This window comes from Petromyzon marinus, chromosome 1, assembly GCF_048934315.1.
Source record: "Petromyzon marinus isolate PM22_M1 ecotype Great Lakes invasive population chromosome 1, UKy_Petmar_22M1.pri1.0, whole genome shotgun sequence".
NCBI classification, from domain to species: Eukaryota; Metazoa; Chordata; class Hyperoartia; order Petromyzontiformes; family Petromyzontidae; genus Petromyzon; species Petromyzon marinus.
The window spans coordinates 33,797,280-33,821,506 of NC_133667.1; the positions used below are offsets into that span (position 1 = coordinate 33,797,280).

Consider the following 24,227-nt stretch of genomic DNA (forward strand, 5'->3'; position numbering starts at 1 on the left):
CTCTGCAATGATCGCGGGGCAATAACGTGGTAACATCTTACCTAGCCATCAAGTGAACACACTGGAAATTTCCCCCAAAAAATACACACTTTTCGAGCTGCCAAATACAACAATGTGCTTGCTGCCGCTACACTACCTTTTGTAAATGCATTGAACCATCTACACAGCCCCCCCACACACACAGCCCCTCCCTCCACATCCCACAACCCACGCACCCCATATGCCCCCCCCCCGCAATGAATTTCTTGGAAATGTCGAGTTTAAATAAATTGATTCGTGATTAACAACTTCTTTATTTTATTTAATATAATAAAATAAACGCATATAAATACGAAGAGTATCCACTTATTTTTAGTCAGGACCGGTGGTAACCGGTAGGCTCGCACCATTTGTCTGTGGCAGGCGAAAGGTAAAAACCAAATGCCACGTGGCTCTCAAGTGATGATGTCGGTAGAGATGAATAATATTATTATTGCGTGCCATATTCCCATTATTTTTAACAAGGCTTTTTTATTAATATATGTAGACATAATAAATGTATACAAAAAAACACTCACATATTTAACGTTTTAGCTAGATGCTCAATGTTTCTACCAGACGGTTATATAAAAACGGACGAGTTAATTATCAATGAAGCAACGTGTTCTTTGTTGTCTAACCAGCTATGGCATATAAGAGCGAGTGTGTGTTTCTAATGTATGTATATTTAACTTATTTCGCACCGTACGTAACCAACCCGTTGCTAATCGGAGATGCGGGAAATGTGTCATTGTTTTATGTCATCGCAAAGCGAAAGGCTGCAAGGCCGTGCGCATTCCCCAGCGCCTTTCAGATGGAGAAACTCCTGGTTCACGTCACCCTCCTCCTTGGAGCTGTGGTGGAGAGCAGCCTACCAAGTAAGGGTCAAACCCATTGCACAACGTTTGCCAACTACTGAGGGACATACTAAAGCACATTTAAGCTATTATTTGTTTTATGATGCAATGCTTTAAAAGGCAGGTCTACTAACTGTGCATTTTTGTGCGCATACTCCGATGTGCATTCCAGTTGTGTCCCTGCAATGGATATGTCCATTTGTTTGAGTGAACTTGATGTATGCAACTTTTGTTTGGCCCACTTTTACTTTAGCTCAACTTTAAACCCCACTTTGCAAAGTTATATAATAACTAGTGCATTTTCATTGTTTATAATGACTGCGTTGTCAGCAAATATCAGATTGTAAATCCTTTTTCTATTTACGTTTACGCTTTTATTCTCATCGTTTAGAAAATATATTTATTCTGAAGTCGCTGTGAATGGTGTTTGCGAGAGCATGTCTCCCTGTTTAAGTCCCTCTGATTTACTTTTTCTTGCATTCATTGTGCAATCTCAGCGGAGCCATTACTTCATAAAGTGTTGATCATTTTAAAATATATATATTTTTTTATAAAGGCCTTGATTTTTTTGAGGGTTCAGATGACGTCGTGAGTTTCCACTAAATTAAATTACCCTTTGCGAGACCCCCCGCCCCCCTCCCAAATCTAACCAAATGTTAACAAATGTGTAATCAACTAAAAAAAAACTATAAATGCAGTAAACGAACAATCAAAGACAATACTTGCGAAATTATTAATCGTTAACTCAAAGTTTATGCCTCCAACCCTAGTCACGCGCAGTGGAAGGGGATACATCGTTTTTTTAAAATATATTTTTGTAAAACGAACAAATACATTCACACAAAACCATAATTTCATCTTTATAGTATAGTTGATCATTTGATACGCAGGTATGTTTTCCATTTCATTGATATGCTATATTGGTGTTAGTTTAAAGCTTTCAAACTGCATCGTGTCAGTCTTCACGGAAACAGCTATGGCATCATCCCATCGCGTATCTATTTTATTTTCTCTTCTCTGTGCTGAAGTTTCGCAAAACATCATCTTTGTCAGCTTTTCGAAATGGTAAAAAGTTGGTATTTGAAGACAAAGGAAAAACATTTTTTTACATTTATTTTGCTGTACACATTTGTACTCGTACGTTTTACGCGCATGTTATAAATATAAATGCCCGGCATGTGTTTTGAATACAATTTCTCAAGACTTCTAAAGAGAAAACCGCACACCACAATTTTTGCGAATTTAGGATAACATATTTCCCATCTGTACACCAATTGCTTCCGACTATGGTTTTTTGTAATACAAAGATTAACTTGTGTTTTTGCGTGCTCAACACCAACTCTAAGGAACCACAGCAATCATTATAGAGGCATCTTAACCACAGATAACCGTAACAGTGCGAGACTACTGGATTAACAATTTACGCAATAATCTATCTTTTTAAGTTTCACGACATCGTCACAAAACATATCGTATGAAAAAATTACATCAACTCTTACCTCGTAATGGTATTTACATGTTTAATCATGTAAAACAAATCCAGCGAGGCGTCAGACTGCAGCGGTAAGCTCTCATTGAAAAGTCGTGACTAAATGAAATTACTGTATCCTTGCAAGCGCCCAGTGGACTGTGGTCCTCTGTAGCCACCGCAAGGGCGAGAGTGTGGCCCTGTTTCCATTCACAGTTTTGAGAACTCACATGCTGCGTGTGCTACGCGTTCTTTCCACAGACTCCCCCAAACCGGCAGTGAGAACGGTGTACGGCGCTGTTGGCTCGCCGATCACCCTGACCTGCGGCCCTGCTGAGGGACACCTCCAAGGCAATGACATTGCATGGCGGTGGAACGGAGATGTCCTGAGCCCCGGTGGAAATGCCAAGGCAGACGGAGCCCATCTAACCTTCGGCAGCACCAGCCCGGCCAGTGCAGGAACCTACAGCTGCCACTCGCACGCTTCTGGGAAAGAGGTGGATCGTATTCTTCTGAAAGTCGGATGTGAGTTGAACAACCAGTACGTGTGTTCAACATTTACGCTGCTCCAAAAAAAACAAATATCGCGGTTAATGTTTAACATTGCGTGGTATTTCTGTGCACAGCTGCTTTAGATATTATATATATTTTTAAACTGTTTGAACGTGTTATTGAAAGCAAATGTTAACCTTTGCCGTTGTATATTATTTCGATGCAGACCACCCGGAGAAGCCAAACATAACATGCCGCTCATACAACTACCCCGAGAGCTTCCATTGCATATGGGAACCTGGAAGAGACACGTTGCTCCGAACAAACATCTCGGCTACCTACAGGCAAGTTCGCAGCGGTATCGAGTGGCAGCTGCTGAGAATAGAACAATTACACAGCTGCCTTGTTCGGGGGAAAATCAAGGACGCGCTTCATGGAAACTTGGGTGATAAGATTACATATTCCCCATAAAGGGGGTTTCCACCAGCGAGATAATGCCAAAAGTGATCGCCCACGGGCTTAATCACAGTGAGATGGTGCCACAATGAACAGTCGCGGGTGAATCCTCCACAGGAGTCGGTACAAAAGCCTCATTCATTCACGGATTAAAAAAAAAATACGTGAAAAAACTTGAACCCGTATAAATTACGATAAAACCCATTTTAGGCACAGCCACTTCCATGAAGTGGCCGTGCTTACGTTGTCAAAATGAAAATGTGAAACCACACCACATTCGTAATAATTGATGCCTACGGTGTTGTAATTCTATGTTTGCCTCTTCAAAACTGTGAATAATTCGTAATAATTCAGTGTTTGTATGCACAGTCTTCACTCACTCCGGAGAGGGAAATATCCCCGGTGCGTGGGAAGGTGGCCAGGTCCGATGGCAACAATTTCCCAAGCTCTGTAGTCCTATATTGGGGATGTTTGGCTATTTCCGTTCATGAGTGTCTATACATAAATAATGTAGTGGATGAACTTCATTAAACATTACTTATTATGAAATATGATTTTGACTTAAAATTTTCGTGACTGCAGGAATTCATATTCTTTGTTCTTTCGGTAAAGTCACGTAAATAAAAAATGACTTTACCGAAAGAACCAAGAATATGGAATATGATTTAAAAAAAAAATTTTTACTTCATTTTGACATTTTATATTATTGGGAGTTTTTTTTTAAGAGGCTTATAATGTACATGAAAAGTCATTTTGTACCACCGATTTTCATGCAATCCCACTCTCTCTCTTGCAGTTAAACAATTTTGATAGCCTGCGCTCAGGAACATTGTTCACGTGCTAAATGATCTGCGTGAAGTAATTTCCGATGGCTTAACACTGGGGAATGTAAGACGCTGTCCATGACCATTGCAATAACGACAACTGATATGCATTTGTGTGCTACAGATGGAAAAGTTGTAAACTCATCTGTTGTTCGCAAATCGCTGAACCTGGTCATCCAAGTGCTATCAGTGCTTTATCACAGTATTAGCATTTTTTTACATTCATTATATATTTACTTTACAAATACATAAAATGAGTTCTTCAAGCATGAAAATATTTCACTACCATTCATACCCGGTTGAATTTCAGCTTTCCACCTCTGCTCCATAGCAATGGCAAGTGACTCTTATTAAACTGGACAGTAGCATGTTTTAATAAAGCTATTACATTCGAAAAATGTGAACATTCAGTGATTATCGTGTTACTTATATGTTGTTCATTACGTGTAAATAACAATTTGTCATTTTCTCATGAATTCATTAAATGCAGTAAGCCGGACGTCTCCCATAACCAGAGAGGCTCTCCCCAGAATCAGTCTCGCTTCGAGATGTTTCACAGCACAACAAAAACTATTTTAAACATCACCGAGGTCAACGTTAAGCTTTATCAGTGTGCTCATGCTCACAAACGTTCCAAGAATTTCATGTTTATATGATTAAGGTTATATCCCCTTTCAACTCACGCATTCCAGGATTTGTTTTTAACGCTCGCACTATTTGTTATTCTTTGCTTTGCTTCTCAGACATCCGATGAGTCAAACCTTCCTGCCTTGCGAGCCCACGGGAGATCGCTCCTGCATTGGAAGCGACCTGATGATGTATTCGTCCATGGCTCACGTCGTAACGGTCCGTGTTACGAATCCGTTGGGCTCCGCCGAAGGACGTACGCACTTCGTTCTGGAGAACATCAGTAAGTCTCGCAGTTTGGCACGTCGCTCGCCACCGAGTTGCCCGTTGCCCATACCGGACATGCAGTTCAATTGCCGCCGCCGAGTCAAAGTATTGTGCGGCACTGCCGCGAACCAACGCTCTGTGCTCCTACGAGCTAATGTAATGATTTATTTTCTGTCATGGTGGGTTTCCCCCATAATTTACGGATTTAATTAAAAGAATGACACAGACATGGCAGGTTGCTTGTGTGGAGTCACTCAAGTCTATCGCTTTGCAGTATACAATCAACGGGATTAGTGTACAAATAATTTGCAAATGCTGTGCGCCAAATGTTACGGCAAAATATTTTGCGGCTAATTCAAATGTGACGAAACGGGAAGCACTCCACGCTTGCGGTCGTCTCTAACCAGATGACATTCAAACTCGATCGATTTCAAAGCATCCACGACACACGTCTAAAACTCATAAACATGCCCTACGTAACTTTCGCAAACCTATTCAATGTAATCAAGCGGGGCGACAAAAAGCCTTCCACAGGATGAAACCATTTATATACCTGGCCAACGGTCCAACTGTTACCAGCAAGAAAGTTCAATTGCAATGTAGTGCTGTGGTGGCGAGTTGTTAACTGCCTCGCCTGGTATACACGAGGTCGTGTGTTCGATTTCCAAACCCAGACGCCTATATATTTGGAGTTTGCGTGTCCTTCCCGTGGTCACGTGAATTTTTCTCCGGGTCCACCGGTTTTCCCCCTCCACATGTAGAAACAGCATGTGCTTAGGGTCCTTGGCTGCTATACATTTCCCCACGATAAGCCACTTCATTGAGATATCATTTGTGGCCAGGTCGCTTCTGAAAAAGAGCTACATAGCTCAGCGGGGCTTACCGGATAACAACTATATATTTTAAAACTGTTCAGTTGCGTTTACATGTTACTGACCACGCGCACGCGTCTTTGCCCTCTGACCCCCAAGTCCAGCCCGATGCGCCGGTGAACGTGTCAGCGAGAGCAGCCGTGGAGAGCGCGGCAGCGACCGTCTCGTGGCTGCTGCCCGCGTCCTGGTTCGATCCCTTCCTCTTCCCCCTGCAGCACCGGCTGCGCTTTCGTCTCGCCGATAGCGGGGACACCTGGATAACGGTACGCTCGGCGGCGCGGCGCGGCGCCAAAACTGAACGAAACAAACTTCTGCGGTCGCAACTCCAGCGACGGTCGCGAGCGTTGCTTGCGCACTTGGCACCGAGAGCACTTCCGTGCTCGTCGGAGTCAAACTGCCCGGGAAACGCCGTCGCGTTATTCACGTTCCCAAGCTGCGCTGAAGGAATTTCAGCGAGGTGCGCGGTCAAGAAAATGAGTCAGCGTGCAGCATGTTTACGTGGTCAAATGTACACAGATACGTGTTTGCGCGGGCACGTATACAACGCTCGATAAGCGGTGCTTTACTCATGCTCTTGCGAGACCGAAGCTATGATTGCATCTCATGTGCGTATACCGCTGCATGCGCAATGCTTTACGACATAAACTAACCCAGGGGTTTCCAAACCGCCTACCCATGTTTATAAATCTAATCCGTTCAAACACAAATGAAAGTCACTACACGCTACACGTACCTGATGAGTGCTCAGCCTACATGATCGGTGCACCTGCATGCACCTAGAGAGAAGGAATACTAATACATGACAATCCTGTGGCTATCTGTCCGATGTAAAACACAGATCCTACTTAACGCCCCCCCCCCCTCACCAAACCGTACAGACCAGTGTGGTGAAGTATGGAAAAATAAACCTTCATGGCAGACGCTGTGGAGGAGATCTCTGTCGAATAGCGTATTAACAAAGGGCTGTAAATGGTTTAAATAATTGTGATTAAACACGTCGCTGGAGACGTGTTTAGACTCTCATGTACGATAGAACAAAGCTTCCCCCGTAACTTTAACAGAACGCATGACTAAGTGCGGTTGTTATTTTAACCGGTACAAAAAAGGCCCTCATCCCTGCACATGCACGCAATAACCACTGCGCCACAGGCATCTGCTTGTGTTTCAAGATGTGTCACTGTTTATCTGCTGCGTATCTTCGTCACGCATGACACGCGAAGGCCACGCGTGTGACAAAACTGTGGTCTCTCCACACTGACGCTGACGACGAAAGTGGAACTTACCCTTGAAAGGTGTACAGAGGAGCATCGCTAATGTGTGTGTGTGTGCTTCGAATTAAACTGAGAGAGAGAGAAAGAGGAACACGTGGATCAGGGAACAAACGCAAGTTAAAGGGAACGTCTTGACTCTTACTCAAAGTGGGACTTGAGCGGGACACGTCATCGCTCGGAGGGATGATAGCCGCTGGTCGATGTTAACAATGGAGTGGTAGCGAAAGGATGGACTCGGCCTGTGCGGGCAATCTATCAAGGGGATGGAGTGATGAGATAGGCTCGTGCGAAGGCGCTAGATGGATTGTTGCATCATGTGACCAAGGTGATGGCTTGGGAAGGCCTTCATTCAACAGTGGCTAGACCATGGCCCATGATAATGGTGACAATTTGGAATTACACATGAAATGTCAGGTTTTTCTCGGGGCTCACATGAAAAACCCCAGCCTTCAAATACCATCGACACATTCTTAGAGTCTCCTAGCCCACTCGTGATAAATCACGTGGAATTTTTTTTTTAATTAAAGCTGGAACAAAGAATCACTGACAACCGAGACAACAACAACAACAACAACAACAAAAAAACATGTCAACATTTCAGTCAAAAGGCTGCCGCTTGGTGTTGAAAATGTAAGGGCTAAATACAGTGTATGTGTCCACCACGGAGCGCTGTAGTATCGCGTGTTTTTGGCACAGGCCCTGGCGCAAGGAATACAATGAGCCCCCAGTCCAAATGTAGCCTGGGCCCCTGGGGCCCTGGGCCACTCGTGTCCCGTGGGCCGCAGTGCAATTGCACCGCCTGCTTACACTGTAGGCCGCTGCAGTGGTGCAGCGGTACGCGACGGGGATAGCGGCAGGTGATGGAGGAAGCGGAGACACAGCGGGAATATGAGGAAATGGGGAAGGGGTGGGAACGAGGAAGGATAGCATTTCAATTGAAGGCAACAATGCAGGCGGTGGTATGGCTTCCTAAACCAACATTGTTTATAAAAAGAACATGGAGATGTATCGTCTACTGTACTATACCATACCAATAACAATACAGTGCATTAAACAGCAAAGTCTCAACAAACAAAACGCGAATGCACACGAAAAAGCGACGTGGGGTGATCATAAATTAGAAGCCTGACCATATTTGTTCGATGGTTCATATTTATTTTTCCTTGTCTAATTTACCATTTACATTTGATATCATCGAATACGTGTATCCAAATTGTTCTACGTGTAAGAAATTCAGCATATGATGTTTGAAATTCGCCAAGGCAGTAGGGCCACATGTCGCATTGTAGGGCAAAATAGAAATGTCATGATCTTTAGTGGGAGAGTTTACAATCCATTTCTGATTGTGCCATCGACTCGCGCACGCCTGCAGAATGAGTGTCATACGAGAGCCAAGTTTGACACGAGGCCCACGTACGTAATATTACCAAAATCTCGTCTTTCCACTTGCGCAACATAGCTAGACTTCGACCACATGCTGTCATTCGCGATTGCTGAGAGGCCGATGCATGCCTTCGTATCAAGGTTGGATTACTACAATGCCTTGCTTGCTGGCGTGTCTAAAGGTGTTTTAAATAGACTCCAATATTTTGAAATATCAGCTGCCCGGATTTTAACCAGATCTAAATCCTGTGACCATATTACTCACATTCTTTCCTCCCTGCACTGACTTCCCTGTAAAGTACAGGATCTACTTTAAGATTCCTATTTTCACGTTCAAGGCCGTGAATGAGTTGGCTCCTAAATATCTCGCCAATCTGCTTAAGTTGTACATTCTACAGCGAAAACTTAGATCTGCTGATTCTGGTTTAATCATTATTCCAAAGACCAGACTTTGTTCGATGGGAAGTTGTGCTTTTTGCCACCAGGCTCCGCAATTGTGGAATTCCCTTTTATCCATTAAGGAATCTGAGTCTGTTGCACTTTTGTCTTAAAACGCACCTATTTTTTACAACAGGCTTTATCTGTAACTTAACAAGCGTTGTGTGTGCAAATTGCGCGATAGAAACCAGATATTTACATTATGAGACCTCCTTTGCCAGTAACAAGATATAGAAATAGGTTTTACCCTTTTAACTGAATATTATTATCAGTTGTCTCTTTTGTTTGCATTTTGACTGCTTGTGTTGTGGTTATTGCAAACATGATGCCTTGAATAAAGGTGTCAGTTTTTGTGCCAGTTAAAAGGGTAAAACCTATTTCTATTTCTGGAAACCAGATATTTAATTGTAATCATCCACTTAATTCGCCTACTCTCAACAAACGCCTAATTTATGGAAACATTGGCAGAGCCACTTCTACCAAAAACCCAAATGTTAATTGTGCACCGCTGCCAACGCAGCATTGCCGACCAATCACTTTTGTACTGAACGGCTCAGGTATGGAATTTACTTTTGAGACCCTGTTCCCCGGAGAAAGCGTAGAAGAGCAGCAGCTGCACGGATGCAGGCTCACGTGTGAAATTTACTTTTCAGACCCTGTTCCCCGGGGAAAGCGTAGAGGAGCAGGAGCTGCGCGGCCTACGTCCACGCACACGCTACGAGGTGCAGGTGTCGCTCAAAGACCTGCTGGACCACGGCCACTGGAGCGAGTGGAGCGAGTCTGCGTTCGTCCGCGTGGCCGGATCTCGTCGCCCTGGCTGTAAGTTGGCACAAACCCCACGATGGGTGTAGATAGAATTATTCTCTCTTGACGCGACACCAATAGAGTGAAATCCATTCATTTTGCTGGACTTAAACGAAGTGGAAGACCGTTGAAATTCACTGGTATATATATGAGGGACAATTGATACAAAGTCACGTAGGTGAAAAAAAATTAAAATAAATAAAACATATTTTTTTTTCTTTTTCACCTACGTGACTTTACCGAAAGAACCAAAGAGTATGGATCCTTGCAGTCACGAAAACTTCCAATCTAGAACAAAGGTCTCTCTTGCAAGGAAAACCTGGGATGCGTACGTTTTCATCATCCCCAGCCTTGATCTGGTCAATCTATAGTTGTTCTGTACTCGCCTTACCTTTGCCAACACGTACTGAACCAGCGTGGTCAATTATAGTCCAATATCTGTCACAAGATGCATGTACGTATGTATGTTGAACTTAACTCACACCATATGCAGCCAACCGTGCTAACTGGAAGGTGCGGGAGGAAGGACAACAAACTAAACACGAAAAAATATACTTTAAAAGGATGTGCACAGGCCGCTCATCCAGCAGTGGATTTACATCACGGGTCGTATGCACAGCCACGTGCACGCACGTTGTCGATGATGACGTTCGATCGACTCTTTGTGTCCGGCCTGCGTGTGTCAAGGTGAACGCCACCGCGTGTTGTACGCGGCCGTGGGCTCCAGGGCGCGCATCCCATGCAAGGGCACCGCTGGCATCCAGCCCAAGTGGTCCTTCAATGGGGCCCCGCTGAGCCGCGGTGGTCCCAGCCCATGGCGACAGGGCAAGAGAAGTGGGCACATCACGCTGCTCAATGTGACGCTGGGCAGCAGCGGCATCTACTCGTGCCAGGCCAGAAGCGGCGGCAACGCCAGATGGCGGCACAAGCGATGCACTCGGCTGGTCGTGGGATGTAAGCACCAGATGATCTACGTTTGTGGGTCATTTAAATTTTTTTGTGTCTTTACATGCCCGCGGAACCGAACAGCGTGGGCGGGGTGTGGGCAAACGACCCCGCACGACTGACTTGACGTTGAGTTTGGGAAGTCCTTCATCCAGCGGTGGACTGACAACAGGGCTTTGCATTGTATATCTGCAGAACGGAGATGTTGACTGACGTGAGACACTTTGTGTATCTCTATCTCCAGAGGCGCATTGCCTGCGAGGTCTTATGATGCGTCGTATTAAATAGAAGCAAATGTCAAATGTGCAGTTAAATCTGCCTCCAGGAAAGACATTTTTCTTACAACGGCAGCTCTTAAGTCTAGCATTTTCACTTAAAAGTAGCACTGCTATGGCAAACAACCCGCCAGCTCAGAATGTGTGACCATCTCATGCCGCGCCTGTGACCAGCAAATGTTGCAATTGGCTAAAAACTTAAGAAAATTGCTACTTTTTGAAACTAAGCAGCAATACAGCAATGCGTATTGTACTGCATTTTTAATCGTGCGACTCCAAAAAAAATCTACTGGTGGCAACGTCATCAGATTGTGTCAAATGATCACGACAGCATGGGGAGGCCAAATTTCAGCAGTGAAATCATCATGGTTGACGACGATGATGTCATCCACTCCACCTAGTGGTTAAGTGTTTAAACTGCAACGTGTTAGAGGAGCCCCAAACGTGGTCAATGTTAATAAGAGCATTGTCCCCCACCTACTCCGTACTGGTTGTGCGGTAAGAATGAAAGATTAGATTGAACGCATCCATTGGGAGCCCATGACGTCTCTGCAGTAGTGATCACTGCCACCTTATGTAAAAACTATAGTCGTGAGAATACAGGACGTTAAGAGAGAAACACGAACGAGCGTCTCGACTGTACGTTAAACTTGGAAATAACGAGTTGAAGTTCCACAACACCTCTGGTGTACCTCGGTGGTGGAGCCACTGGATCCTCAAGAGGAGGGCAGAGGACAACGAAGAGTAATCCACTCATCGCCTCCGATCTCGTCTATTATTTTCCCTTAAAACTTTGGTGACTGCAGGAATTCATATTCTTTGGTTCTTTCGGCGAAGTCACGCCGATAGCGGTCGTTGCGACCGAAACGTCGTGGTTTGTTTTTATTCGCGTTATTTTTTATTAACTTTATTTCGTATACTTATTTTTCTATCTACGTGACTTTACCGAAAGAACCGAAGAATTCGTCGCCCTGTCCCCTCGTTACGATCACACGACGAGAGGAATATGGCGAGCCGGTTACAACAACATTATATGTCGTGTTTTTTTTTCAAAAGTAAGATTGTACAATATCTATAGGGTTGTGTGTGTGTGTGTTCCTCTGCATTCAGATCCTCCTTCGAAGCCGACCGTCACGTGCCGCTCCTTTGACTATCCGGAAAGCTTCGAGTGCGAGTGGCAACCGAGCGAACACGGCAACAACAACGACAACGTCCTCAACACTTCCTACAGCGCCTCTTACAGGCCAGTAGCCGCATTTGTTCGCAGTAAAAAAAAATTAACGCCTTCAAACATTCGGCCAAATGTCTTTACCCTGTCTTGAAATGCAGTCGCGTTTAGATGCAATGTTTATTTTTTGTTAAAAATATTTAAATTGTACATTTCCCAATTGTATCGTAGTTTGCTTTATCGCATCCAGGCAACTTTTCTACGTGCCAGTAGATGTTTATTTACCAAGACACTCGAGGTTTTTTGATCCACGTGTAATTTGGGAAGGTTGACTGGTCAAGGGATCGCCCCAAGGCCGTAATTATAATATATATTTGAATATTGGGGGGGATGTGTCCCTCCCAATATTCAAATATGCTCAAAATGTCCCCCCCCCCAATATATTGCTATAAAATAGATTTATGTTTATTTGATTGTGGTTATGGTTGTACTTTATTAATCCCTAATCTCTGCCATTACATACAATGAAACAGGAAAAGGTAAAAAAAGAAAAAAAACGGAGCAATGGAATACAATACACTATTAGACAGTATTGTTAAAAAATAAAATCCATCCTATGTAAAAAAAATAATATTTTAGGCAGGAATGGCAGGAAATTCGTTTTCAAATTTAGATTTTTTTTTCTGGGGGGGGGGACCCCAGACCCCCTGGAAGATTTGGTTCCCCCTAATATTGACTCCATGGCTACGGCCTTGGATCATCCTACAGTTGTCATGCAGACAAAAAATCTGCTTGAGTCCTGCAGCTGCCGAGTAATTTTTCTCGGTAATTACTCATCGGCAAAAGCAAAACATTTCAACGAAGTGAACTTTAAAGAGTTCTCGTCACACATCATTGAAATTTTCCTGAAGTAGGTCCTTGAGCATCAGCACATTGCAGCCCCAAAAAAAGTCCCACATTTTAAAATGTCACCACAGCAGCAGAGCTTAACGTCACCCAGAGCTGTCCATGGCTGTGGTGCAGAAAATATTCTTTGCCCCCCCAACTCCACGCTGTCGGTGGGTAGGGGGGGGCTGGGGGAGGATATGCCGTGGCTGTTTATATGGTTTTCATCGCAAAAGTAAGTAAATACCAACCGGCCCTCGGCGAATTCAAATAAAACGCAATCCGTCGATAATTAATTTGTAATGTGTTTCATCCTCTGCAGGAATCCACTGAACGAGAGCTCGCTGCCGTGCGTGCCCGTGGCAGACAATGCCTGCCAGGGCCGAGATGTGACCCTCTTCTCGGAACAGCCACACGAGCTGACGGTCACAGCCACCAACCCGTTCGGCAGTGTCGAGGTCCACCACGCGTTCCTGTTCGAAGATATCGGTGGGTATGCACAAGTGAACAAAAAAAAGCCAAGAGGACAAAACGTGGGTTGGCTCACGCTAAAGCAGGGGGCCAGCAACCTGCGGCTTTGTGACTTTGCTTATTAAGGACCCACCGTCTCGTACTCACATTGCATTGCGGCTCTTGATACACTGAGACAAGTTTTACCGGATTTGAAAAAGAAAATGTCTCTTCTTGTGATGTTGGTTTGCAGACCTCCGCGCTAAAGCAACGTGCTGTGTACCACCAAAGCAAATGGGGACAATGAATCTACAGTTTGTCTAGCCAAGTCAAGTACATTTTTAAACATATATAATATATACAAAATCTGTAGCCCCTTTCTGAATCAAATCTGCCATGCAAGGCACCATCACATCGAACTCAAATTAATACGGATTTTTTTGAAAAAGTATGAAATCCACTTAAAAATATCCAATTCAAAAGCACGAACATAATTATTCTATTTATTTCCCACCAGCATTACCACCATCTTTGCCACAACCGTTGCCACATAGCAGATGTGGTTATAAGTTAATTTGTGTAAACCACACTCAAAATTGGTCACCAAAAATGGTTACCGGATTGCTGCAACATACAAGAATGTACCCCATTTAGGACAAATGTACAACCCTGTGTTTGTCCGTTTTTATGTCATCTTATTTGTGGCTCAATGGTTGTAGTGCACTTTATTTTGCAATCCATAGACAGTGGTTCGATTCAGCCTCCAAGCCAAGTAGTTGAAACAACGGGGAAAGTTTCTAAAAAGTCCTTCCTTGCCTGTCCACCTTAGCAGTATAAAGGGTACAGGGTTCGCGTGGTGGGGTAAAGTGTGGATTATGCTCACCTCTTCGTACACGTTTGGCTTTCGTGGAAGAGTCGAAAAGGTCCCTCTAGTGGAGGCCCTTCTGCCAGCCAGCAAGTAATTGCAGGGCTGCACCTTTCCCTTATTACTGTACGCTACATTTTACCTTAACTGAGAAACGAGCTCATGCACGGCGTACATAATGACAGTAATGAGGGCTGTTGCTTGACCATATTTCACCACGATGGCCTGTGCAGGTTGATAACAGGGAACACATTTGGTCTCGCATCTCGCTGAACATTCGACCGGTGTGGGTTCCCCTTAGCCAGTACAGCTCCTCTGATCCTAAAGGCTCTCAATTGTCTTCACCACATTAAGGCACTAACCCCAATAAAAAAAAGAATACCTGATCAGCTGCCCTCTTACACTGGGCAGCACAACTATTTTCCTCCTATCTTGAGTGACAATTCTTTTTTCCGGCCTCAGTTCAGCCAGACCCACCTATCAACGTGCAGGCGAGATGGAGGGACGTGGAGAGCGTGTTGGTGAGCTGGGAACAACCCACCACATGGAACCTCCACCCTGCCTTCCCGCTCACCTACCGACTTCACTACCGCACTCTGGGCGCGCAGGGCTGGAGAAAGGTGCCACCCCGACATCCCGTGTGCTGTCCCCAGTGCTTACACCCAGAGGGCGCAAGCAAGCTACCAAACACGTTCTCAACACGCGTGGTTATCACACAGCGTAACAGTGTACGATGTGGACTTGTGGAGGAGGCTCATACAGCACGACGCCAATGTGAAGCCTACCGCTTTAACGCGGCCTGCAAATGATATTCATCTGGTGCTGAAAGCATCTTGGATGAACTAATCAGGTTCTAGAGATGCATTTATTAAACTTGCCAATACTGTTTCAATCACACTGTAAAAAAAACCCTAGACATTTTTTTAGCATTATTAATGGCTAACACGTGTGTTGATGCGTGGTTCGCCAAAAAGTATTGAAATTATTATTTGGGCTTCGGCGAGGAAACTGTTCTCCACCCTTGCTCTGTGCAAACGTTTAATCACAGGGTGAAAGGAAACCATTCATGAGACAGGAGTCCCATTTATTTAGGGGTTTCATTACAGCAGCCCATTTACAACATCTGAGACATGACAACCAGAGCTACTTACTCCTTTTAAATTTTAATTCTGTCATTTATGACACGGCACAGGTCGCCAAAATTCCAAGTGAAGGAACAATTGCAATGGGCCTTTCGCATCAAAATGCAACTGCAACAAATGTCAAAAAAAAAAATTCGCGGGCGCACTTGCAAAACGTCGCAGACTTGCTTGCAAAATTGGACTTCTTTTGAACTCGTCAACCCACGAAGGAGACTTATTCTGCGCACAGAGCCGCTATAAATTGTGAACTGCCATGCCTCGCGTGGCCCTGACGGCTGCAGGTGCTCGTGGATGGCGAGGGCGTGACCTCCTTCGTCCTGAAGCCGCCGCCGCCGTCACGGGCCGGCGCTGCGCGGGCGCTGGAGGTGCGCGTCTCGGCGCACGAGGCGCTGGGCACCGGGACGTGGAGCCGCTGGAGTCTGCCCGCGCGAGCGATAGACGGGGCACACTGATGCGTGCCGTCCGTGCGGACTGTTCAAGGCTGGCTAACAACGGGGCGCGCGCCTTTCATGTCACTTAACTGCCCCACCCACCCACCCACCACCCTGATGGTGATCCGTGCGCATTAAAATTGATGAGCGCCGCGGTGCCAAATGCATATTGCCGCTTACGCTTTGAACCGCGTGCACAGGCATGTAACCCTACAGCTTGGACAGAGACGGGAGATTTATAATACTATACAATTTGATTTTGAATTCGTCAATCCGCACGACTGCAGGTGCATTCGCATGTGTGGGTTGTTAAGGGACGTTTGCGTCTATAGTTCCCATCCAATAATATATTTATTGGGTCTACATGTGTGATAAAACCTCATGCTGTTGGCAACAGCACATGATTACATTGTTTCATGAGGACCTTCGTGATAGGGTGGGGGCATCTTTCCAATACATTGATTACCGTTTGCAAGACTTACGAGGGTTGCCACCTGCCTTGGTTTGCCCAAGATCGTCCTTTTTGAAGGTACCTACCCTGTGCAATCCGCGAGCCTTTCTGCTCCATTAAAAGCCTGAGGTTCCGTCAGTTGTGTAACAATACGATGCCTTTGCATGTGGCTCTCAACTCTCCTGGTACGTATCGTGAGATATTCTTCCCATGACATGTTTCAGCTTTATTTTATGCCTCAAAATCGCCAATCCGAGTGCATATGGTAAAAAGGTGAATGAGGGAGGGTGGAATGATTGATAGACAGTCCTGACATATCACTTTGCATTATGACGCTTCAATATATGTGAGGCAAAGCTTTCTGTGTTATTTACTTTTCATTGCAATGCTACTGTATGTTTACTGTACCTCATTAACAAATGCATTAAAATGTAGTTCATGGGCATTTATGTAAAAGCGTTATCAAACAGCATTGAATATTTTTGTTTAATCCAAAGTATGTTATATTATAACATGTTTACTAGTTACTGTATTGTGATTCCACTTTATTAGTGATTTAGTTACAAATGCATTACTATTTTAAATTTATATTTTTCTACCGCATACAGTATTAATGTCTCATTTACAAAACCTACACAATATTATATGTATTAAAAATGCAGTACTGTATTTTCATGATACAATATCGTATAAGATTTTAATCACAACACCGAAAGTCTTGTACTTTTTAAATAAAAATGGTCAAATCTTTACATTGCGTGCACAAGTCATTTATATCACGTTCATAAACGTCTACGGAATTTCCATTGCGATGATGTGCTAAGATTAGGGATGGCCATCGATAGTACAACGTCAAAATATTGAACCCACTCTCTGTTTTCAATGAAAACGTCAATGACATACACTCAAATACTGGGACTAAAACATCGATATAAGAATAGGTGTTACCCTTTCTGGCAATAAAACATGTGGTAAGATGTTAAAACACTAAACTGACATATTTTGCATTCCTTGCAAAAGTTTCAGGAATCATTCCTTGAAAAAGGTTACACATGGATTCAGAAAAGGGTAAAAAAACCTCTTCTCATATTTTGGTACTGGCAAGGGAGGTCCCCTGATAGAAAACATTGAAGTTTGTACTTCCATATTCTTGGTAAAAGGTAACGGAAATTAGCAATGTAATTATCGATTAGTTGAATGAGGACAAACAGTTCTTTGAAATATAACGTTGAGTGCTGTGTAGTGTAGTGACGTACTTGTTAATCCAGCACGTTGGTAGAGTTGGGGGTATGGCGGACTCCTGAATCGCCACAATTCCAGCAAACTCCGTGATGATAAATTGTCTAAGGCATCCATCTGCTGGACAACGTGGGTTTGTAAGCAGCATTCCTCAAAGTAAATCGCACCTAAAATAACACCGCAGTGTTCATTAATGACGAAGTGAGGCCCCTCCAAAGGTATTGCAAGAGAGTATTGTATTGCTAAAAGCTTAATACACACAATGGACAGGAAGGACAAGATCAAAGGGCCTCGCATCTACGCCTTTATATAAGCAACGAAACCGGTGGACTTCACGAATGTGGCTGTCGCCTGATGAAGCTAGTTGTAATTACTGGCGAAACGTCGTACTCAGATTGTAAATGTTGTGGCTTGGCTTCTCCAACACACCGGTGTGCTGTACTAGTATACTACACTATACACTGCAAACTACACTATTAAACACTATACACTACATTAAACACTACATTATACACTACAATATAAACTACACTACTATACACTACTACTATACACTACACACCACACTACTATGCAATACATATACACTAGACTACTATACACTACTATACACTACTGTACACTACACTAGGATACACTACACTATTATACACTACACTATACACTATTATACACTTCACTATACACTCCACTACTATACACTCCACTACTATACACCACTACTATACACTACACTATACACTACTATACACTACACTATACACTACACACTACACTATACACTACACTATACACTACACTTTATACTACACTATACACTACACTATACACTACACTACTATACACTCTACACTACACTATACACTACACACTACTATACGTTACACTATACACTACACAATACACTACACTTTATACTACACTATACACTACACTATACACTACACTACTATACACTACACTATACACTACACACTACTATACGTTACACTATACACTACACTATACACTACACTTTATACTACACTATACACTACACTATACACTACACACTACTATATGTTACACTATACACTACACTATACACTACACTATACACTACACTATACACTACACTTTACACTACACTATACACTAGTGCTGTGCCAGTGACGAATTGGCCACGTTCTGTTTACGTGACAACCCTCACTAGTTGGCTGTGTCGGGTGGTGGCGGGTTTTAACGTACACATCTATATATTTACGCGATCCAACCCAAAACAACCTCTATTATGAAATTGCAAGCTTTTTCTTTAGAACCGCTTTTTTTTGTTTAGTTTGTTGTTCCTTGCCCTGCACCTCCGATTCTATCAGGGTTGGCTAAGTTCTAAATACATATTCTCCGCCCACCCCAGACATTGGAATTTGTTGGAATGATTCTCAAATGTCTCTGGGTACACTGCCCATCCCCATTGCACCCGGTGCTATGGCAACCACAACTGAACCACCACTGGCACGCCACTTGCCCACGCGGAAACACCACCAACCCCAACAAGTACAGTAACACTGCCAAAAGCATACCAACCATAAACAACACTGACACGTCCAGACAGGGGCCGTCCATAAATGACGTCACGCGATTTTGGACGATTTTTGAACCCTCCCTCCCTCTCGTCACACGGCGTCACAAAAAGTCAGATTCCCCCCCCCCCCTCATGTATGACGTCACAAAGCTCTGCTCCCCCCCACCCCCAAAACCATATTTCCATTTTGAAAATAAAACATGCTTCAAATCGCTTTAAACTATTGTCATTGTAGTGCGTGTTTAATGTGGCGCTGCACTCTGATGTTGTAGGAAAAAAACATTTATTAAAAAGTCTATTTAATTAAGTAGAACGTGCTGTCTATATTTATTTAAAGTTGCGCATTTTGATGTGACGTCACATTTCTCACCCCCCCTCGTCACACATCGTCACAATTGTCTTACCCCCTCCCCCTCCCAGGTGCGTGACGTCATTTATGGACGGCCCCACAGACATCCCGACAGGTTAGCAGTGGGGGCTGTGGGGCCATTACAGCAGTTACCTTGGGCATGAAGGGTCATTTAAATTATAATGTGGCTTCTAACTGGTAACTTTTTATTTTATTTGACCAGGTAAGGTCCGCTGGAGCTATATAGCTCACCGGAAGTGGCTTATCACGTGGACATCTATAGCAGCCAAATACTCCAAACGCATGGCTAATCATACCTGCGGAGAGAGAAAGCAGAGGAACCGAAGAAAATTCCACGTGACCACGGGGAGAACATGCAAACTTCAATTATACAGCAGGCGTCAGGGTCGGGATCGAACCCACGACCTCCTTGTATACCAGGCGAGGTAGTTAACATCCCCTAGCCACCGTGGCGCCCCGAGATGCCCCGAAACTGGAATAGACGTACAGTACAACAGTGTATTTCGTTGCACTTCCCAATGTTCTTCACAGCCTATAACACCTGCTGTGCATGGTGGCTACCCGTCCCTGTACTATCGAGGTATATGTGGTGTTTGCATGTTCTCTTCATGGTCGTGCGGATTTTTCTCCGGGTCCTCCGGTTTTATACTCAACGTCACGCGTTTCGAGCATTTGGCTGCTATAAATTTCCACGTGATAAGCCCACTTCGTTAAGCTATCATTTGTGGCCAGGTCGCTTCTGGGTCATAACTGGTCAAATAAAACAAAATAGTTCACAGTTAGTTCATCGTAAATAATCTTCTCCAAACAGCAACTAATCATCGTCAGATTGTGGTCAAATAACTCCCCAAAGACCTACACGGTGTAGGGAAGACTTCATCCAGCAGTGGACGGACATGGGCTGTACATACATGATTATTTACGTATAAATTTAAGTTACCATTATAAACAATTACTGAAAAGAGAAAATGGCAGGCACCTTATAACCGACGGAAAACTTAATTTAAACTCAAGCTTTGTTTAAGGGCACAGCAATTTACACGTTTGGCTAACTCCATTTATAATTGTTTGAGGCATGAGGAAACTGGAGCCCCGGGGAGAAACCCACCACGCGTAATGAGGAGTCACACACCTAAAGGCCCCACACAGATAGATTCAAGAATCCGTTGCTGCATGTACTGTCACGTCCATCCGGCTTGCAGACGTAGACAATTGTCCAACATTGCTTCTATTGAACCTGCAAGCTTTGTTTGAGTACGAAGCCAATAAAAACCCCCAGCAAGTTGCATGGCAGGAACCCGATGCACAGCTGAGATAAAATGTTTAGTAGAATTCCACCCCCACCCACAACTTACCACCACCACGACTCAATTGGCCATGTGCTCATGCACCGTGGCGTGTGGACACAGATTAGCACGGTTGGCTTACGTACGGCTCCGAAAGAAGTTCAACATACTAGGGAGACAGAGACAATTTGAACTTTTCGCACTGGTGGGCGCTCGGAGAAAGATCGATACTCCCGCCGTGCATATTTTCCTCGCTGATAACACTTCCACACCGCCCCCCCCTCCCCCCAGATTTTCCCCTCGGATATCAGAACAATCTCCGCCTGCACAAAAAAAAACACGACGGGAACCACGGCCCCGGACGTTGACGTTGGCCGGGGACAGATAACACGCGGCCGCCACTGGGCAGCAGACGCAGACTCAGTGGCCACTTTTTTGAATGCGGTGGCGCAGGACCCTTAACAATCCAGACCCTCACCGCCACCGCCGCCGCCCACCCCCCTCAAAGTGTCACGCAAACGCGATGCCCGATCGCAAGTGCCACGCGTTCGTCTTTGCATTGTTGTACGCTTCTGGCATCAGTAAACGCCGCAGACACCACCGGCCCACCGCGCCACCGGTCCCGCGCGGAGGATCGTTGCGTTCATCCTGCAGCCAGGTTTCAAGTCCCCACGCATTGGGCCTGAGGTTAGATCCCCCGAGTCCTGTCAAGTGGCACACATTCGTCGCTCATAGCACGATTTCACTCGTTGGCCGTCACGGTGACGGGGAAATTTAACCCCAAAACAGCAGCAAGGCGTTTGTTCGGTTTCCTGAAAATGTGCGGGGTTTTTTTTTGTTTTACACGGTGTGAAGTTAACCAACAAAAAGGCCCCAACAAATGTTTCGGAGTACACTACACTACTTCTTCAACAACGACGACACACGCCTACTTGCTACATAGTAGCATTCATAGTTGGGCAATATCTAATGCAGTGTGAAAGAAAGTAGTGTGACTAATGGCATCTGTTAAAACTGCTACAGTTTTACTCATGAACAAAAAAAAACCCATTATTTAGTCTTCGTCCTTTGTATGGAATAGTCATACTCCACCGGGTATACTGTAAACACAAAATATGTCAGTTCACTTTGGGTCTATGGTACACTATTGATGGACCTTATGTATTGTTGACCCTTAAGATTAAGGTAAAATGCAATGGTTACGTTCACATCACGATTGCCATGCTGGGCACAAAGGCGTTTTGTTTAAGTCTAGATTGAAAACGCATTTCTTTCGAACTGCTTTTTGTGTTTAGTTTGTTGTCTTTCCCCCGCAACCTCCGATTAGCACGGTTGGCCCCGTACGGTGCGAAAGAAGTTCAACATACACACGCGACGTGGCACATCTTTAGATTAACACGACAAGAAATAGCATGCTCACTGGGCAGGTTTAAATTGTTGTACCTCATGATATCGTGTGGAATGATTGTTTTTCGATTCTCATTTTCAATCTTCAGCACATTATAAAGCGCAGTGACTCAGTCTCAGTACCCAGCATTTGGTTTTGTATCTGTTATCAAAAACCGCGGGCAAGAAACCACACCAATTTTATATTTACACACATTATAAAGATAACCATAGCCGAATAGCACCTCGAGATTCTGCTAATATGCTATGTGATCGTTATTATTATTATGCTCAATTAACAGCATTGTTCTACACATACACAATGTATATAGTATCATTTAGATTCCTACTATTCGACCTTTAGAAGTATACATGATCAGACTTGTACCTGGTAACTACACATCTGCACTTCAACGCCTACATCTTAACCCAATGGCACATAGAGAGTACAGTATAGTATTATGGTGTATCCAGCAGTGGACTGATCGTGCCTAATGATGATATTTACCCGGGCCAGTTATTGAAAATATCTCGAGTGGGTTGGAGTGCTGTTGCAAAAAAAAAACTTTGATAATTGTAGGTTCTGAACCTTTATATCATTCATACTCTTTGGTTCTTTCGGTAAAGTCACGTAGGTAGAAAATTAATAGATCACGACGTTTCGATCGCAACACAAGCAACCGTCATCAGGTGAAACAAGAGCTGCTGCAACAAGAGTTTATATAGGATTTTGGTGGGCCCAACCCAAGGGTGGTAAGTGGGCGGAGCTAGAGAAGAAAGTTGTACGTAAATGTAAATGTGAGAGATTAGCATGTCAATGTGAGATGGCCCAGCCACCGGAGGTGTGCTAATGAAAAGATTAGCATGTGAGAGAGCTGTCTCTCTCTGTTTGTGTGTCTCTCTGTGTGTGTCTCTCTCTCTCTGTGTCTCTCTCTGTATGTGTCTCTATGTGTGTTTCTCTCTCTCTCTCTTTGTGTCTCTCTGTGTGTGTGTCTCTCACTCTGTGTGTCTCTCTGTGTGTCGGTGTCTCTCTCTGTGTGGGGTTGTCTCTATGTGTGTGTGTCTCTCTCTGTGTGTGTCTCTCTGTGTTGTCTCTATGTGTGTCTCCATATGTGTCTCTCTCTTTGTGTCTCTCTGTGTGTGTCTCTCTCTTTGTGTCTCTCTCTCTGTGTGTGTCTCTCTCTCTGTGTATCTCTCTGTATGTGTCTCTATGTGTGTTTCTCTCTCTCTTTGTGTCTCTCTGTGTGTGTGTCTCTCTGTGTGTGTCTCTCTGTGTGTCGGTGTCTATCTCTGTGTGGGGTTGTCTCTATGTGTGTGTGTCTCTCTCTCTGTGTGTGTCTCTCTGTGTTGTCTCTATGTGTGTCTCCATATGTGTCTCTCTCTGTGTGGGTCTCTCTCTATAAGTGTCTCTCTCTCTGTCTGTCTCTGTGTGTGTGTGTCTCTCTCTGGGCAGTGTGCTTATGACTGGCTCCAGTTTAACAGCAGAGGTCTCACTCCGAATCAGTCGAGCGGCAATATCTTTTCGTCGGTTGCGTAACGCTGTGTGGAAGCTACCTGGTCTGTCGCTCCGCACTAAGCTTCAGGTCTTCTCGGCCACGGTCATTCCCTCCCTTCTCTACGCTTGCGAAACGTGGACCCCCCTAATGGAACATCTTCGCCGGTTAGAAACATTTAGGCTGGCCTGCCTACGATCCATCCTGGGTTTAACCAGACTGGATTGTGTGAGGAGCTCACAAATCCTTGAAAGATCTGGGCAGGGTCCCATCGGTGAGCTCCTCCGGCAGGCAAGGCTACGATGGCTGGGTCATGTAGCCCGCATGCCCAGCCACCGCATGCCGAAACAGCTTTTGTTTGGCCGGATTGAGGGGGCTAAGCGGGCGCGGCACGGGCTAGAGAAGAGATGGAGTGATGTGGTACAGGAGGACGTGGAGCTGAGTGGACTTGCCGATGACTGGTACCAGCGGTGTCAAGATCGGCCTCTGTGGAGGAGGCTCGT

At 44.6% G+C, this 24,227-nt stretch overlaps 1 protein-coding gene across 1 annotated transcript; it reads left to right on the forward strand.

Annotated features, from left to right (window-relative positions):
• The first annotated feature begins 325 nt into the window (after positions 1–325).
• Positions 326–17,141, forward strand: LOC116940358 (prolactin receptor-like). Its single transcript, XM_032950136.2, has 12 exons — positions 326–409; positions 791–896; positions 2,605–2,868; positions 3,062–3,179; positions 4,859–5,025; positions 5,981–6,144; positions 9,627–9,792; positions 10,465–10,731; positions 12,108–12,240; positions 13,373–13,539; positions 14,828–14,985; positions 15,789–17,141. The coding sequence occupies exons 2-12, from the start codon at positions 833–835 to the stop codon at positions 15,957–15,959; spliced, it is 1,839 nt and encodes a 612-aa protein (XP_032806027.2). The 5' UTR covers positions 326–409; positions 791–832; the 3' UTR covers positions 15,960–17,141.
• The last annotated feature ends 7,086 nt before the right edge of the window (positions 17,142–24,227 follow it).

Bases quoted from the DNA above. Each gene is read 5' to 3' on its own strand.
- LOC116940358 (XM_032950136.2), top strand. From the start codon at position 833: ATGGAGAAACTCCTGGTTCACGTCACCCTCCTCCTTGGAGCTGTGGTG. The intron at 10,732-12,107 runs GTAAGCACCAGA...CTCTGCATTCAG, and splicing joins CACTCGGCTGGTCGTGGGAT to ATCCTCCTTCGAAGCCGACC. The intron at 13,540-14,827 runs GTGGGTATGCAC...TTCCGGCCTCAG, and splicing joins GTTCCTGTTCGAAGATATCG to TTCAGCCAGACCCACCTATC.